At 45.4% G+C, this 14,941-nt stretch overlaps 1 protein-coding gene across 10 annotated transcripts in view; it reads right to left on the bottom strand.

Moving 5' to 3' along the window:
- Window positions 1–14,941, bottom strand: part of LOC112161615 (WD repeat containing planar cell polarity effector) — a gene marked incomplete in the record, with an annotated part of 80,745 nt that overhangs the window by 23,057 nt on the left and 42,747 nt on the right. For all 10 annotated transcript variants that reach the window (XR_002921913.2, XR_002921914.2, XR_004949128.1 and 7 more), the window contains 4 exon segments: window positions 4,564–4,627; window positions 4,794–4,917; window positions 6,144–6,332; window positions 10,969–11,614. Coding sequence is in view for 4 of the 10 variants with exons in the window: in XM_036215378.1 (XP_036071271.1) it covers window positions 4,564–4,627; window positions 4,794–4,917; window positions 6,144–6,332; window positions 10,969–11,614 (1,023 nt within the window).

Raw genomic sequence — 14,941 nt, 5'->3', positions numbered from 1 at the left:
GGGGGGGGGGGGGGTCCCCAAAGAAGAAACCTGATTGGCTGTCAGTGGGACTCGCTGATGAATGAGGACACGGCTACATTATCGAGTCATCATAAAGGACTAATTAGCAGCTACAGAGCAGCAGTAATTATGACTAAAAATGCAAACGAGTCGCTGACCTCACAGCTGACCTTCACCCCCCCCGACCAGCACTTCCTCCTCCCCCTCAATTTAGGCCGACACTGAAGTGTTTCCTGGAACAAAAGCTCTGCTTTCTGGAGGAAAGGGCTTGGAGGGCCGCCATTGTTGGCAGGAGACAATGGGGCAGGAGGGGGTGGGGATCAGATGATGGAGGGGGGCGGAGGGAGGGGGTGTGTCACGCTGAGCCAAAGAGGTGGGAGTGTGCACGTTCTCTGTGCACGCACATGCATTTTACCAAGCCGCTGGCGTGTTATTAAGTTCTGCGGGGGAGTTTGTAAGTCACAAAGACTCTGGGAGGGGGGCGGGGGTCCTCGTTAACCCCCTCCACCTCCACCCAATCAGCCGACCAGCAGGTTAAAGCAACAGCACAGCCTAATTAGGGCGAGGGGTGAAACGTCGACGACCTGACGCTGCTCTCTTGGTCGCTGAGGCCAGAAAGTTCTAAAGAGAGGAAGCCCCGCCCCCAAACCCCCAAAAGCTCCTGCGCTCGCTCATATCCTACACCACAACCACGGAGGGGTGGAGCTTCCCGATCCCAACGGTCAGGTAAACCAGAGCATTCAAAACCCAAACCTTTAGTCATTCCTGTTCATCTGAGCTGAGAGACAAGAGAACAAAACTAGAAGCTGCAGAGCTCCACCCACAACTCCACCCACTACACCCACAGCTCCACCCACTACACCCACAAGTCCACCCATAGCTTCACCCACTACATCCACAGCTCCACCCACAACTCTACCCACAGCTCCTCCCACTACACCCACAACTCCATTCACAAGTCCACCCACAACTCCACCCACTACACCCACAGCTCCACCTACAGCTCCACCCACAACTCTTCCCACTACACCCACAGCTCCACCCACAAGTCCACCAACTACACCCACAGCTCCACCTACAGCTCCACCAACTACATCAAATGCTCCACCCACTACATCCACAGCTCCACCCACAACTCCACCCACAGCTCCACCCACTACACCCACAGCTCCACCTACAGCTCCACCCGCAACTCCACCCACAAGTCCACCCACTACACCCACAACTCCACCCACAATTCCACCCACAACTCCACCCAAATGTTTCATATGATAACTAAAGAAAAAAATTGGTAAATTGGTAAAAGAGAGGTTAAAAAACCTCCATGTTTTACCTACAAGTGTAAAAACCTTAGAAGATTAAAAATGATAAAGTCATCCAGATGAATCTTTGATTGTAAATCTTGAATTTTAAGAATAAGCAGTTGAAAAACAAAAGAAATGTTCAAAATAGGAAATCTGAATTTAAGAAAAAGTCTGAAGAATTTTAGTAGCTGAAAGTTTGCTAAAGTTTAGAACTTTAAAAGAGCAAAAGGTTTCTGAAGGCTTCACAATTTTAAATGTAAAATATAAAATAAAAGAGTGATTAAACTAGAAGAGGACACAAACACCGTCAGGAGAAGGACAAAGTTGTACTTTGGTGTCCAGAACTGTTCTGTAGGTTCAACAAGTATTAAGTTTGGAGAAAATTCCTTTCAAATGTCTTTTTCTGGCACATTGGACTGTCCTTTCTTCTTCTATGTCGCGGGGTTCTCTTAAGAGTCCAGGAAAAATCAGCCAAACAGGAGGCAAGCCAGGAGAGATTCCATTGTGTTTTTCTTTTTAATAAAGTCTTTGGGTTTTACAAAAATAAAGCAGGGTTGAGGACAAAATGACAGACCCAAAATAAATCCAATAAGTTTTTATCTGGTCACTTTATGTTCAAAGACTCAGACTGGCACTTCTTCTGCCTGTTTCTCTTTCAGTTACTCACTGCCCTTGTGAGAGAGAAGTACCTCCATTTATACTCCTTCTGGCCACTCCCACCTAATTAAGCATTTTACTCAGAATATTATCTTCCACAAAATACTACATTTAAACAATCCATTTCAATAAGTTCTTCTATTAACTTCAGATTCTAATTAACAGTATTGAAATACAATTAATCCATTTAAACTATAACATGCAAAAATAAAGAAACAACAACCAAACAATTTAAATTAGAAACAGCTGTCTCAAAACTGACATCAAAATTATATAAACAGGAAAAACAAATCCCTCGGTTTGGCTGTCAGTGAAGGTGGGGAAAAAAGGGGGCGTGGCTAAGACGCCGTGCTGCAGAGCCGCGGTGAGTAAATGTTTGTATGTGTGTGTATGCGGAAACTAGCGATGACCAAGTGTGCACCCAAGGTCTAAACTGTGAGAAACAAAAGATAATTTACAAGATAATGTGGTGGGATAACGGCAGAGTTGGTTTATGACATGGATGCGCGCGCCAGCGTGTAGGTGTGTGTATGTGCGTGTGCTCACTGCGCTCACTCAGACGGAGGGACGGAGCCGCTCCGTCACATTCTAGCTCATTATTTTAGTGGTTTTAATGTTTGCAGTCACTTTCAGCACAGATGTTATTCAGAACTGTAAATAAGTTCTAAGGAAACTGAAACTTTCAGAACTTTTAGTTTGTCAGTTTTTAGGCTGAAATGTCGTAAATTCTACTGAAAAAATGTAATAAAATCTATTTAAAAACCTCATTCATTTCTTTTTGCTTCTATGGCAACAAAGCCGTTTCCTGTTTCACCTTTTCTATTCTTTCTATTTTTTTACTGCACCCCCCCCTTCAAGGTTCACAGACTCGACTCCACCTTTTCAATTCGGCTCCCAGCAGCTCGACTTAGTGGGGAGGGAATTGGAACCAATGCTATCAGTGTGATTGAGGAACCAAGAAGGGTGAGAGTGCACGTGTGTGTGCACGTGTGTGTGTGGTAGGAGCACAGAGGGCCCCAATAAAAAAGGGGGTCAGACACCCCCAGACCCTTTTCTGCAGAGCAGAAGAAAGAAGCAGTTAAAGAGAAAATGAGAGGAAAGAGGCTGAAAAGAAAACTGACATAACACCATAACACACACAACGACACAGAGGAACGTGTACACGTATACACACACGTATACACACATAACACACGTATACACACACGTATACAGACATGTATACAGACACGTATACAGACACCTTTACAGACACGTATACACACACGTATACACACACGTATACACACACGTATACACACACATATACAGGTCATTGAGGTTTAAATGTTTGACAATATGTCATATATGTTTGTTCTCCTGCAGAATCAGACATTTACCATTTTAAAAATAATCACAGAAATCTTTAATGTTGAATTTTTGAAGTTGAATGACTGTATTGCGTTCTAGAGGCTTGTAGACTTTAACATTTAGAGTATAGTTAAAGTAAAACTATAATTTACTTTTTCATTTTCGACACAGAAAAACACATTGATGGTGTCAAAGAATCTGAACCAGCAACCTGAGGTCAGTCAAAGCTTTTTATTTCTAACTTGTCCTGTCCAACAGCTGAGCCAACAGATGTGGGCTGAGAGCTTCTTGTGTTGGGCAGATTTTACTGTCACAACAGGGATTTACTGAGTATAAACCCTGTTGTATTTAATGCTAAACTTTATTTATATTGATTATGTTTTGTTTTATTCATAAAGAAGGGTGTGCGTGTGTGTGTGTGGGGGGGGCAACAGAGGGAAGCAACATCATAAAACAACCAGGACTAAGTGATAAACTAGAATGGGCGGGGCCTGTCTACACACACACTCTATAGTTACACACACACTTGTTGGCCAAAATAGTCTCTACATTTAAACTGAACATACTCACATATACTATACATATACTACACATGTACTCAATTCAACTGTAACAGCAGCTCACACACTCCATCATACAAACCCATTCAGATAAAGACTTTCATTCTGTCACACAAACGGTTAGTGCTAAGGTGAGCTGATACCTGTGCTCAGGTGAGTGTTTATGTTTCACTGAGGTGGATGGTGATGGAATGTACTCAGGGGGAGAGCGCCCGGCCATCCCCACGCCCAGACCCCCCGGTCACTCAAAGTGAAGTCGCGGAGTTTGGGACGTTCGACAGAACAAACAATCCCTAAAACTCTAATGGCCAAATATATAAGAGCATCAATCTCTATATGCCCCCCCCCATCATACACGAACAGACGATTGAATAAATGATAAAGGTCCACATCCAGACATCTGTACATTTATCTGTACATTTAAAGTCTCATCAGTCGTTCTCCACATTTGACCCCTCTCCTGGGGGAGGGGTGAGCTGCAGACACAGCTGCAACCATTTGGGGGATTAACCCCCCCAATCTAACCCCTTAATGCTGAGTGTCATGTGGGGGGGGGTCAAAGGGTCCCATTTCTAGAGTTTTTTGGTCTGACTTGGCCGGGATTTGAACTCCTGACCTTCCAGTCTCAGGGTGGACACTCTACCATGAGGCCACTGAGCTGGTTCCGTCCTGCTCCGTTTCTGTGTACTCACCATGAACAGACTGCTGTCCTGCAGATCTACAGCCAGCAGGAAGGCCTTCTCAAAGCGCTGATGTCTGTAGGAGGAGAAAACACAACCTGCAGATCAGATCAGATCAGATCAGATCAGTCCTTCCTGCTCTGGTTTCCATGGAGACGAACGGTCAGTATAAGCTTCAAGTCTCCACTGTCAGTAGAAGTAAAAGCAGAGCTCCTCAGAGCCGTCTGGAGTCTGGGGGTTACCTGAGCAGGTGGTGGAAGAAGCGGCGGGCGTACGTGCTGACGGGCTCCTGGTACTCCAGCACGAGTGTTTCAGGGAGGGGGGCAGGAGGGGCGTAGAAGACCCCCAGAGCGGCCTCCAGCAGGGCTGCAGACAAGAATACTGGTGCTGGGCATGAGACGGAACCAGGGAGGATCAGAGATCCTCTAAAAAACACAAGTAGACTAAAACAACAACTCTGTGGAGGGTTTTCTTCTGCTGTTTGGTTAACCATAAAATAAAGACTAAACAGCCAAAGTCTGGAAATGGAGAGAGGGATGTTTTATTCCTCGTTACTGAGTTAACGAGATCGTGGATCTCATTAGAGCGAGAAAACTATCAAATTTGGTCTCACTTTAGATATGAATAAATCTTACTATGTTAATAAGCCTTATTTAGCTTGTTGTGCTAATAAATGTCTTACTAACACCTTATAAACACATAAATACTGTTTGATAATGTGTTAAAGCTTGTTGAGGGATTTTATTCCAAAGTGTTACCTAACATTTCAGCTGCGGTACAAATAAGATTCTGCTCTGAAAACCTCTAAACCCAAACAGAAGATTGGTGTCTTTCTATGTGAAGTTTTTCTGTTCCATCAATTCTGATTTTTTAAATCACTGAATTTTCATTCTGATTTTTTTTTTTTTACTTTTGATTTTTTTATGGCCCAAAACTTTGCAGGAAAAAAAGAATTCATTGGTAAAAACGTTCCTATATCTGTGTCTCCGTCATGATTTTTTAAGGAGTTTTTTCTTCTTAAATTCCTAATTTTTCAGTAATTTTCAGGCATGTTTTTAGGACCTTCCCATGTTTTTATTTTCCATTTTGTTTCATAAACCACAGTTGAAAATAATGTGTATCATCTATTTCTTATGAGAAATACTTTATTGGGTATATTATGAATTACCCGGTAAAATGGGGGTGTAAGCTGTAACAGCACAAGTGTTCTGGGGTTAAGGTGGATTTTCTTTGGGTCATTTTGGTTTTGCTGCACAATCAGGAGAAATAGTTCAAAAGTTCATCAGGAATAAACAGAGTTGCCCCATCAGAGGTTTGGTTGAACAAACTCTGGAGAGCTTTTGTTTCATGTATGGAGCCTCAAACCTGGACACGATCTGGAAACTAGAAGATTCACTTTATGCTACAGAAACAAACATCTCAACCTTCAGAGGACGGTTGTCATGGAGATGCAGACAGATCTTTCCTTCACTCCTCCTGTAGTGCAGACTCTGATTTATTTCAGTATTCCGTCTCTAAACGATCTCAGGCATAAATAAAAGAACAAAGTGACGATGACCTCTGACCCTGGCGTCCAGGTCGCTCAGACACACCTTCCCTGTCGGCGCTCAGCTGCAGCTTCAGCAGGTGGTTGGTGACGGCGCTCAGCCCGCCGTAGACCTCCTCCGGCGCCGCGCTCCAGTCCATGGCCTGCAGGACGCCCACCGCCTCTCTCACCTGACCGCACCTGAGCCGCTGCTGCAGCAGCTCACCTGGGCCGAGACGCCCCCCCGTCAGAGCGCCTGAGGACACGAGACACCATCAGTGGTTCAGTAGTGACATGAGAGAAACATGGGATGTTTCTACATAAATATGACAGTAATTTACTTTTTTTTCCATTTCAACCATCAAGTGTTTGAATCTTTTTGGTCAAATTTTGACATTAAATCAATGAAAATGAGAAGCAAAACATTTCTGAAAATTCAAGCTAGAAATGATGTTTTTGTTAAATTCCATTGAATTCATAAATCATTGATTTGAAACCACTTTACTGGTAACAAACGCATTATTGCATTAATGGTTAAAACTAAACATTAATGCTGGTTAGGTCGCTAAAAGCTAAAAAATATGAACATTTGTGTCTTATATTAAAATGAAACAAAACAATTCTTGAATCAAAAAGAGCAAAATGTTCTGTTTCTGATCCTCTGGTGTTTCGATGAAAACCTGAAATCTTATTAAAATAAAGCTTAAAATTCACTTTGAATTTAGACGTGTGACGATTTGAATGTGAAGAATGTAATAATTAATAAGAGCATCTTAAATGTTTGGATTAAAACTCAAGATCCTTCAAAGGTGACTAATAATGAAATAAAAATGACTCCAAATGTCATTAAAATGGTTCAGAAACATCGCAGCATTTATATATCAGACAATAAAATGACTTAATAATTATTAATAATTAGGATTTGTCTTCAAAAGTCAAGTCGGATCTCAGTGAAAGTTTTCCAGTGAAGCTGGAGTCACTTTTACCAGAATTCAAACTGAATTTGACCAAAATCGACAGAAAAATAGTTTTAAAAATTCTCACATGTTGTTTACTTCCTGTGTGCACGTGAATGTGCGCGTATAGATGTTGGTGTGTGCTTTAATTAAAAAGTCATCCCCCCTCCCCAGAGAGAGTCCTGATGAGGCTGACGGATCAGCTGTTGGGGGCGGACCTGCAGTCAGGTGTTCACACCTGTGATAATCCTCACTCTCTCTCATCGCTGTTCTAAATCCACCTTAATGGTTGATGAGTTTTAAAAACAGGTTTTGATACTGAGAACACTGTAAACCAATGACTGTATAAAGACTGGACTGAGTGCCCCCCCATGCTCCACAGACGTCTATAGAGACATAACCAGCTGTTCTCATTCTGCTCTGATGCCTTCTTAACATCCTGATAATCTGATTTATTAAGATATTTGTTCTGTTGCTGAAGTTATAAACTGACCAATCAGACGCCTCAATAAAAGTAGGCGGTCTCACATACAACATTCGAAATGTTTAATCGATAAATTTTCCCAGGCTTCTTTGAGAGGAAGGGGCGTGGTCTACCAACAAGATCCCTCCTGATTGGGCAGAGTGGTTCCCATAGAAAGCTGGAATCTGGATCAGAACAGTCCGGATGGGTAGAAACGATATTGATCACCGTTATTCTAAGGTTGGGGAGTGTAAACAGATGGGTGATGGGAAGTGGGGGCAGGCTTGCTCCACATCAGGGATGAATGGCACCAAAGGCAAAACGTGATTTTACTCAAACTTTTGAGTTATTCTATTCATGGTTTTATTTATTACATTTTTTTAAGTTTTACATGAAACGAGTGATGTGTCAAACAGTAAAAAATCATTGAAATTTAGCGCCCCCTCCAGCAGATGGTGACCTAGGCCGCTGCCTAGCTCACCTTTGCCAAGGCCGGCCCTGCTCCACACAGTCACAACTCACAGGTGAATTTCAACTGAAATGCTGTCGCTCTACAGAAACTATGTCTTAAGAAAACGACACAGTTTTTAGATTTTGGCTGAATTCTAGATAAATATAATAAAAGACTTCTGGGACGCTTTGGAAACATGAGAGGATGATGGGAGATGGACTTTAGAGGATCAGAAACATCTCTCCCATAACAGTGTGGTTATATCTTCAATGATTCACTCATATCTGATTGATGAGCAGGAAGCACAGACTCTTCTGAGGCGTCTGAACGTGACAGTACGGCTTCAGCTCTAGGATTGTTGGTGATCATGTGTCTCCAGAGGTTAAAGGTCATGGCTGCTCTGTCCTGTCCAGCTTCAGGTCCTTCTCATCATCCTGTCCTGACTCCAGTCGATCAGACGCTGCTGCTCCGTTTGAACCCCCCCGCCGACCTCCGGTTTCCTGGAGCCGCTCCACCCCCTCGCCCCCCAGCACCAGTTCTCCACCTGCCGGCTAAATCTCTTTAGAAGAAACCGGAATGAGAAATGTAAATCAGTTTTCCTGCGACGGTACATGTGGACGTCTGTCACTGTCAGACTCAGAGACGTCATCCAGGCCGCGTCTGTCCTCCACCGCCGGAACGGCGCCGGCTCAGCCGAGGCCAACGCGTGCCCAGATGAGATAACGGCGTGCAGGCAGGAGGGTTCGGGGAGGGGGGCACCGGGGAGCCCCGCCGCCTATGGAAATAAAACAGCACCTGGAGCTCTGCCAAGCCTTTCTTCCTGCTGTCTCACTCACAGGGCGGGTCGTACCAAACCAGAACCGGGGGGGCGTGCACGTGAGCGCGCGGCATTATCACGCAGGAAAGACGTGGCGCCACTTCCTTCATCAGGAGGGCTGGCAGACGATCAGAGCGCTGCAGCTATTGTGGGAAGACCCCCCCCCGTAAACTTGGTCATGTCTCGGTTCCAAAGTCACAATTAAAGATGCTGCATGTGGGGGGGGTCAGAAACGTTTTGATTGGCAAACTTTATCTGGGGGCCCCGGGGGACGGCGCAGTCACTGTAAATGATTTATCGGAAAAATGCATCCCAGAATGCACCTGGGGGTAGGGGGGTGCGAGGGCCTGGGGGCGATTATTGAATGACCTCTGAGAGCGTGACTCCTGCCAACCTTCACGGTTAACTTGGTTCAGGAGCGCAGGGCGTGAATGACCCCCCCACACATGCAGGACACGCCCCCAAACCGTCCTGGAGGAGATCCTCTGTAAACCTGCAGCTCCTCAAACCATGTGACTAAAAAAAAACAACTTTAGAGTTTACACATTTAGACACATTTGTTTAGAAATACATGAATAATCTAAGTATGTTTTGAATATTTTCACATTAATCTGATCCAGATCACAGACTGTAAACGTATCAGTGAAATAATGACATGTTAATATCATTCAGTCATGGATTCTCAAACAGAAGCTCCAACGATTGTTTTGCTTCTCTTGGAGGGAGTTTCCGTTTGGCCAATAGGTGGCGATCATGCTATAGCATTACACCTTATTCCAGCAGAAGAAGAAAAACAACGTTTTAGATCACAAATGGTTACTTTAAAGTATTTTCTTAAAAGAGTTTGGAAAATTCGTATAAAGATGTTTGTTTAGTCAGAATGTACGTTTATGTCAACCGAGCGTTAGCATTAGCCGTCCTATGGGAAATCCCATTATACGTTAGCATCAAGCTAGCAGACTTTAGCTTTATGTGCTGAATTGATCTCTACTTTTATGGATCGATTATTGATCTATTAAGCTTAGATTGACCCCAATCAATGAATCTATTTTATCAACACCGTTTCCTGAAAGAATCAATCGTGTTGTTCTAGATTTCCTGATAGCAGGTCTGTTTTAAACCAAATAAAAGAGTTTCTTCATTGTTTTATGCCTAACAGCCAAATCAGAAAATGACTTTTCTTAATCGTTGGATCTCGTTTTGTAAAACAGAAATCATAAATCAAACCATGACGCACAAATGTGAAATTGTTTGAAGTGAATTGAAAGATAGTTGCTGCCCTATTGGATACAGATCTGAGGACTCCTCTATGACTCGTTGAGGTGTTGAAGTTCTGATCCGGTCATAACTGGAACATGCTTCAGGCTGTTGTGGTCGTTGTGGTCGGCGCTCGGACACGGTTACATGGACAGTTCTCAGATGTGGTCCAGAGACTGTAACGCTGTTCCAACCTGCTGGGATTGGTAAACCGTCAACTGATTGGTCCTTCATGTTAGCCACACCCCAACGCAGCCATAAGTTTTGAAACTGAAACTTTGAGTTTTGGACCTAAAAACAGAACATTTGAAGCTGAAAATAATTACATTCATGTTAGAATAGCAAACAGTTTTGGACGTTTCACATTCTTTTGGCCAAACACCAACATTTTTTTCAATTGTCTTATTTGGGTTTCAAATAATTGTGGGTCCGATTTTGCTCAATAAGCAAACGCCTTCATTTCTGAGGGTCTGGGAACTTACCAACCGACCCAAACCCTGAGGGATCATGACAGCTTTGATTCCTGCTCAGTCAAACGGACTCTGATGGTACGTTTTTAAATGATGTATTCAGAAATTAGACCCAAGAATCTTTTAATTTTCTTAAGTTTTAAAATGTGAATAAACGTGTCAGTCTGACAGAAATCAAACAATAATCTGAATGTTCTCTAATTAAAGTCTATTAAGTCAAACAACAGGATCTGTTTAGATTTTGGCTCTTAAACTCAAATGTTTTTTTCACAGAAATGGACTTGGATTTTTTATCCGTTTAAAACCATATTTGCTCCTTTTTTCATCGTTTTTCGGTTGTGAACTCTGAGCTCCGTTCTGTAACAAGCTGCACTTCATCACTTCATGCTCTTCAATCTTTACTCTGAAAAAGTACATTTCCACAAACTGCTGCATTGTGTTATTTTAAACCATAACTCTGGGTTTGTGTTTTACGTACCCAGTTTGAATCTCAAAGAGGCCAGTGGTCCTCCTTCAAAGACCAGCATCAGCGTGTCCGGTCCAGCCGGGCCTCCGTCCGGTCCAGCCGGGCCTCCGTCCGGTCCAGCCGGGCCTGCGTCCGCTCCAGCCGCCCACTGCAGCCGCCGCAGGCCTCCAGAGCGGCTCATGTGCTGGGTCAGCTGTAACGTGGCGGTTGGGACGACCTCCTCGGCCACCAGCGCCACATTCAGAGGAGCCATCCCCACGTCAAAGCACATCAGCTCCTGCTGTTCTCCGCCCACCACCACCATCGCCCCCGCAGGATGCCAGGCCAGGAGCGTGGGCGGGAACGCGCAGGAGGCGTGGAGCGAGACCCCCCGCCCGAGGTCGTGAAGGACTACGGAGGAGTCCTGCAGGCCCAGGAGGACGGCGGCGTCCGAGCGCTGACGGGAGCAGCAGACGGGAGGAGACGGCAGCGGGATGCGGGCGGCGGACAGGCGGTGCAGGCGCCCCCGTCTGTACTCGTACACGCAGGAGTCCACGCAGGAGCCCAGAGAGAGCCCCCCAGGCCCCCCAGGAACCTCCACGGTCAGCAGCTGGTAGTGATGCGACCCACTGAAGCAGCAGTCCAACAGGCTGCCTTCAGTCTGGACCGGGCTCAGGACCTGGGGGGGCAGTAGAGGAACAGAACGTGATTCAGGGGGGCCGACCCAAACTATTTCTTTAGTGTCCAACCATCAACAACAAATCCTGAAGAAACACCGACAGGAAACCAGCAGCAAAGTCTGAAACGCCAGCGTTTCCAACTACAAGCCCCGCCCACAAACAAAGAGGTGCATCCTCTGAAGACCCCCCCCCCCTTCAGGGGTCAACAGAAAATGTCTGATTCAGTTGAGGTTTTACCACCAAAAGCGGTCCTGACTGAACAGACTGAACCTGTGTTAGGAGGCCGGTACAGAACCAGAACCGTCTGTTCTACAGAAACCGTCCTCTTCATCATCAAAGCTCTTCATCATCAAAACTCTGACGGCAGACATGAGGACTGACGGACTGACAGAGTCACTGATGTCGTCTAGGAACCTAAACCAACCAAACTGGAGATCTTTGAGGTTTTTGTCCTGAATGAGTTAGAAAGTCTTCACATGAGAGGAAGAGGAGAACAACTAAAACATGAAGACCTGAGACCTGCAGTCAGTCTGAGGCAGCAGCTGTCAGTGGTTGATGACCTGATTCAGGTTCAGATGAGGAGTTTGTGGGTCTTCTCCAGCTGGGATAGGCTCCAGCAACCCTCTGTGACCTGAAAAACTGATTCAACTGATTCAGAAGTGAATATAAGTAGGTAAATAAATGTTTATTTGCTGGATTTTACTCAGACAAATTCCTCAAACTTTAGGTCAGAAAGTGGGAGGAGTTTGTTAAAGTTCAGTCTGGAATAAAAATCTGACATTCAGGTACAGTCACAAGCTTCCATCTCTGAGCATCAGACCCTGAACACATCACGGTGTGTTTATGAAGGTATCGGGTTTGATAGAGAATCAGCTGAAGCAGAGATGAGGTCATCAGGGACGAAGGAACGACTCGTTCTCCAGATCCACCGTCTGCTGTCCTGATGGGAAGTTGGATCCTACCGATGGAAAACGATCATCTGAAGCCTCAAAAATAAAGACTGAATTTGGTTCGACTCCATGACTGGTCAGATTTCAGATTAAAAGACAAACTTGCATTTGATCTGATCAGAACCGGATTACATAAATATGCAAAACTGTGAACTAGAGTAACTAAGTGTAGGAGGTATAAGTTCACTTCTTACCTCTCCTTTTAGAGAAATCAATCAAACTCTGCTGGACTTTAGTTAACAATTATATTTATTGAACCAAATGTGACTTAAATGTGTTTTTGTTTGTTTGTTTTCTATTTTATAATAAATGCGTTACATTATTTCTGTAATGAGTTTGAAATATTTGTGTGTTTTGTTCTGTATTTTTCACAATCTATGCTTGAAATCAATCAATCAATCAATCAATCAATCGTTCCCCATGCTTCACATCAACTGAGACTTCAGTGTCAGAGTTTAGATGTGATAATGTTCATTTACATGTTAAAGACTGGATCTTGTGTTTCCTCTACAGACTCATTCTCAATGAAAACACAAGAAATGATGAAAACCAACAAATAACAGATTCCAGACCAACGTACAGATGCTCTATCGTGGTTGGTGTTCAGGGGGAGGGGTCAGAAAAACTTGGTAGTTTTATAAAACAAAACTGATTAGAAAGGAAAGTCGGATGATCAGACTTTAGCCTCGCTCCCACTGAGCGGTCCGGTTCAGCAGGAGTACTACGGTCCGGTTCAGCAGGAGTGGTAGGGTCCGGTTCAGCAGGAGTACTACGGTCCGGTTCAGCAGGAGTGGTACGGTCCGGTTCAGCAGGAGTACTACGGTCCGGTTCAGCAGGAGTGGTAGGGTCCGGTTCAGCAGGAGTGGTAGGGTCCGGTCCAGCAGGAGTGGTACGGTCCGGTTCAGCAGGAATACTACGGTCCGGTTCAGCAGGAGTGGTACGGTCCGGTCCAGGTGATTCTGGTGAGCGTTTACCCTCAGTTTAGCCTCTCTCCCACTGAGCGGTTTGTTTTCACGGCGTTTCCGTGGTGTAGACCGCTAGCGTGTCATTGTGACGACCAGCAAAGCAACAACAGTGGAGGTCATCCAGCAGCTCCTCCTCTGGCTTCAGTTTTTGGACATCGTGTAGAACAGGAATTTAATGTTGTGTAAAGAAGATGGCCGCCAAAAAATGTGTAGAAACGCTAGCTTAAATGAGCGCTATACTGCTGCTAGCTAATGTCGTCGTCACTTTCTGCCAATCAGCAGGTGGCTACAGAGGCTCCACCCAACCGTCCTGTTCTATTTTTCTATGGACCTACAGCAGATGGGGCCCTCTAGAGGTCCGGATCGGAACTGTTTAATGGGTCAACAATGGAAACACACAAAATTCCGGATCGAACCGGTTCCGCTGAGTGGAAACGAGGTTTTAGAGTTCAGTCTGATCCTCTTCAGGTCTGTTTAGGAAGCATTCTCAGTGATCTTTTAATGGTGATGATGCTGTTTTCAGCCTAAATCTAAACACGGTGTTGTTTTCTAGGACATAGTTTCTGCAGAGCGGCAGAAGGCTGCTGGTATGGAGCAACCCCGCCCCCTTTTCCCCTCCCTGTTGCTGAGAGTTTGGAGCAGCTTTTTCCGACTTCATTTCTTCATCTGCTGCTGATTCTGAACCGCATGAATGAAGAATCCTCAGAGCTGCAGTTTCCTTTTCTCTATTACCGTCTTCCACACGGAGAACATGTTTCATCAGCGAGTCTTTACAGTCCAACATGTTGGACTGGACCTGCTCTGTGGTCTCTGTGAGTCGTCCCGGTTCTTCTCAGTGTGCACTAACCGGGTCTGAACCAGAGCCGAGCGGTGACAGCGGCGCCGAGCCCCGGAGGAGGAGGAGACACGTCCTTCCACGGAGCTCACAAACACGACGCTGTCAGTCAAGGCAAACAACGATAAGAGCTCATTTTAACTCAAGGTCAACAGCGTCTTCTCCCTGAGCACGCCGCCGCCGCCGCCGGGCTGCGGCTGATAAACAGCCTGCAGTGTTTACCTGAGCGTGGAGCCAAGAGCTCAGCGCCGCGGCGCCACGATGAATACAGGAAGTATATGACCAGAGGTGGAATCCAGAGTGTAGGTGACTCGCTCCTGGCCTGGAACCAGTCAGTGGGCGCGAAGACGGCTAAGTAAAGAGCAGCGAGGGGGGGCTGTCACGGGGGGTAAACGCCCACCTGGATCAGGGGAACAGAAGGTGGATGACAGGAGAGCGCTCACGCTAAACGCCGCTCCAACACTTCCTCTGTCTTATCCGGGGGGGTCCCGGTGACCGTGGCAGCTCTGGATAAAGCCCCCGCTTCTTCTGCCGTGTTGACAGAAAGAGGATCGGCCGCCTGCCCGCCGTCCTGCA

This window comes from Oryzias melastigma, linkage group LG15 (genome assembly GCF_002922805.2).
Source record: "Oryzias melastigma strain HK-1 linkage group LG15, ASM292280v2, whole genome shotgun sequence".
In the NCBI taxonomy this organism is placed as follows: Eukaryota; Metazoa; Chordata; class Actinopteri; order Beloniformes; family Adrianichthyidae; genus Oryzias; species Oryzias melastigma.
Note: the sequence above shows the minus strand (reverse complement) of the source record. Positions and strands in the feature narration are given on the sequence as shown.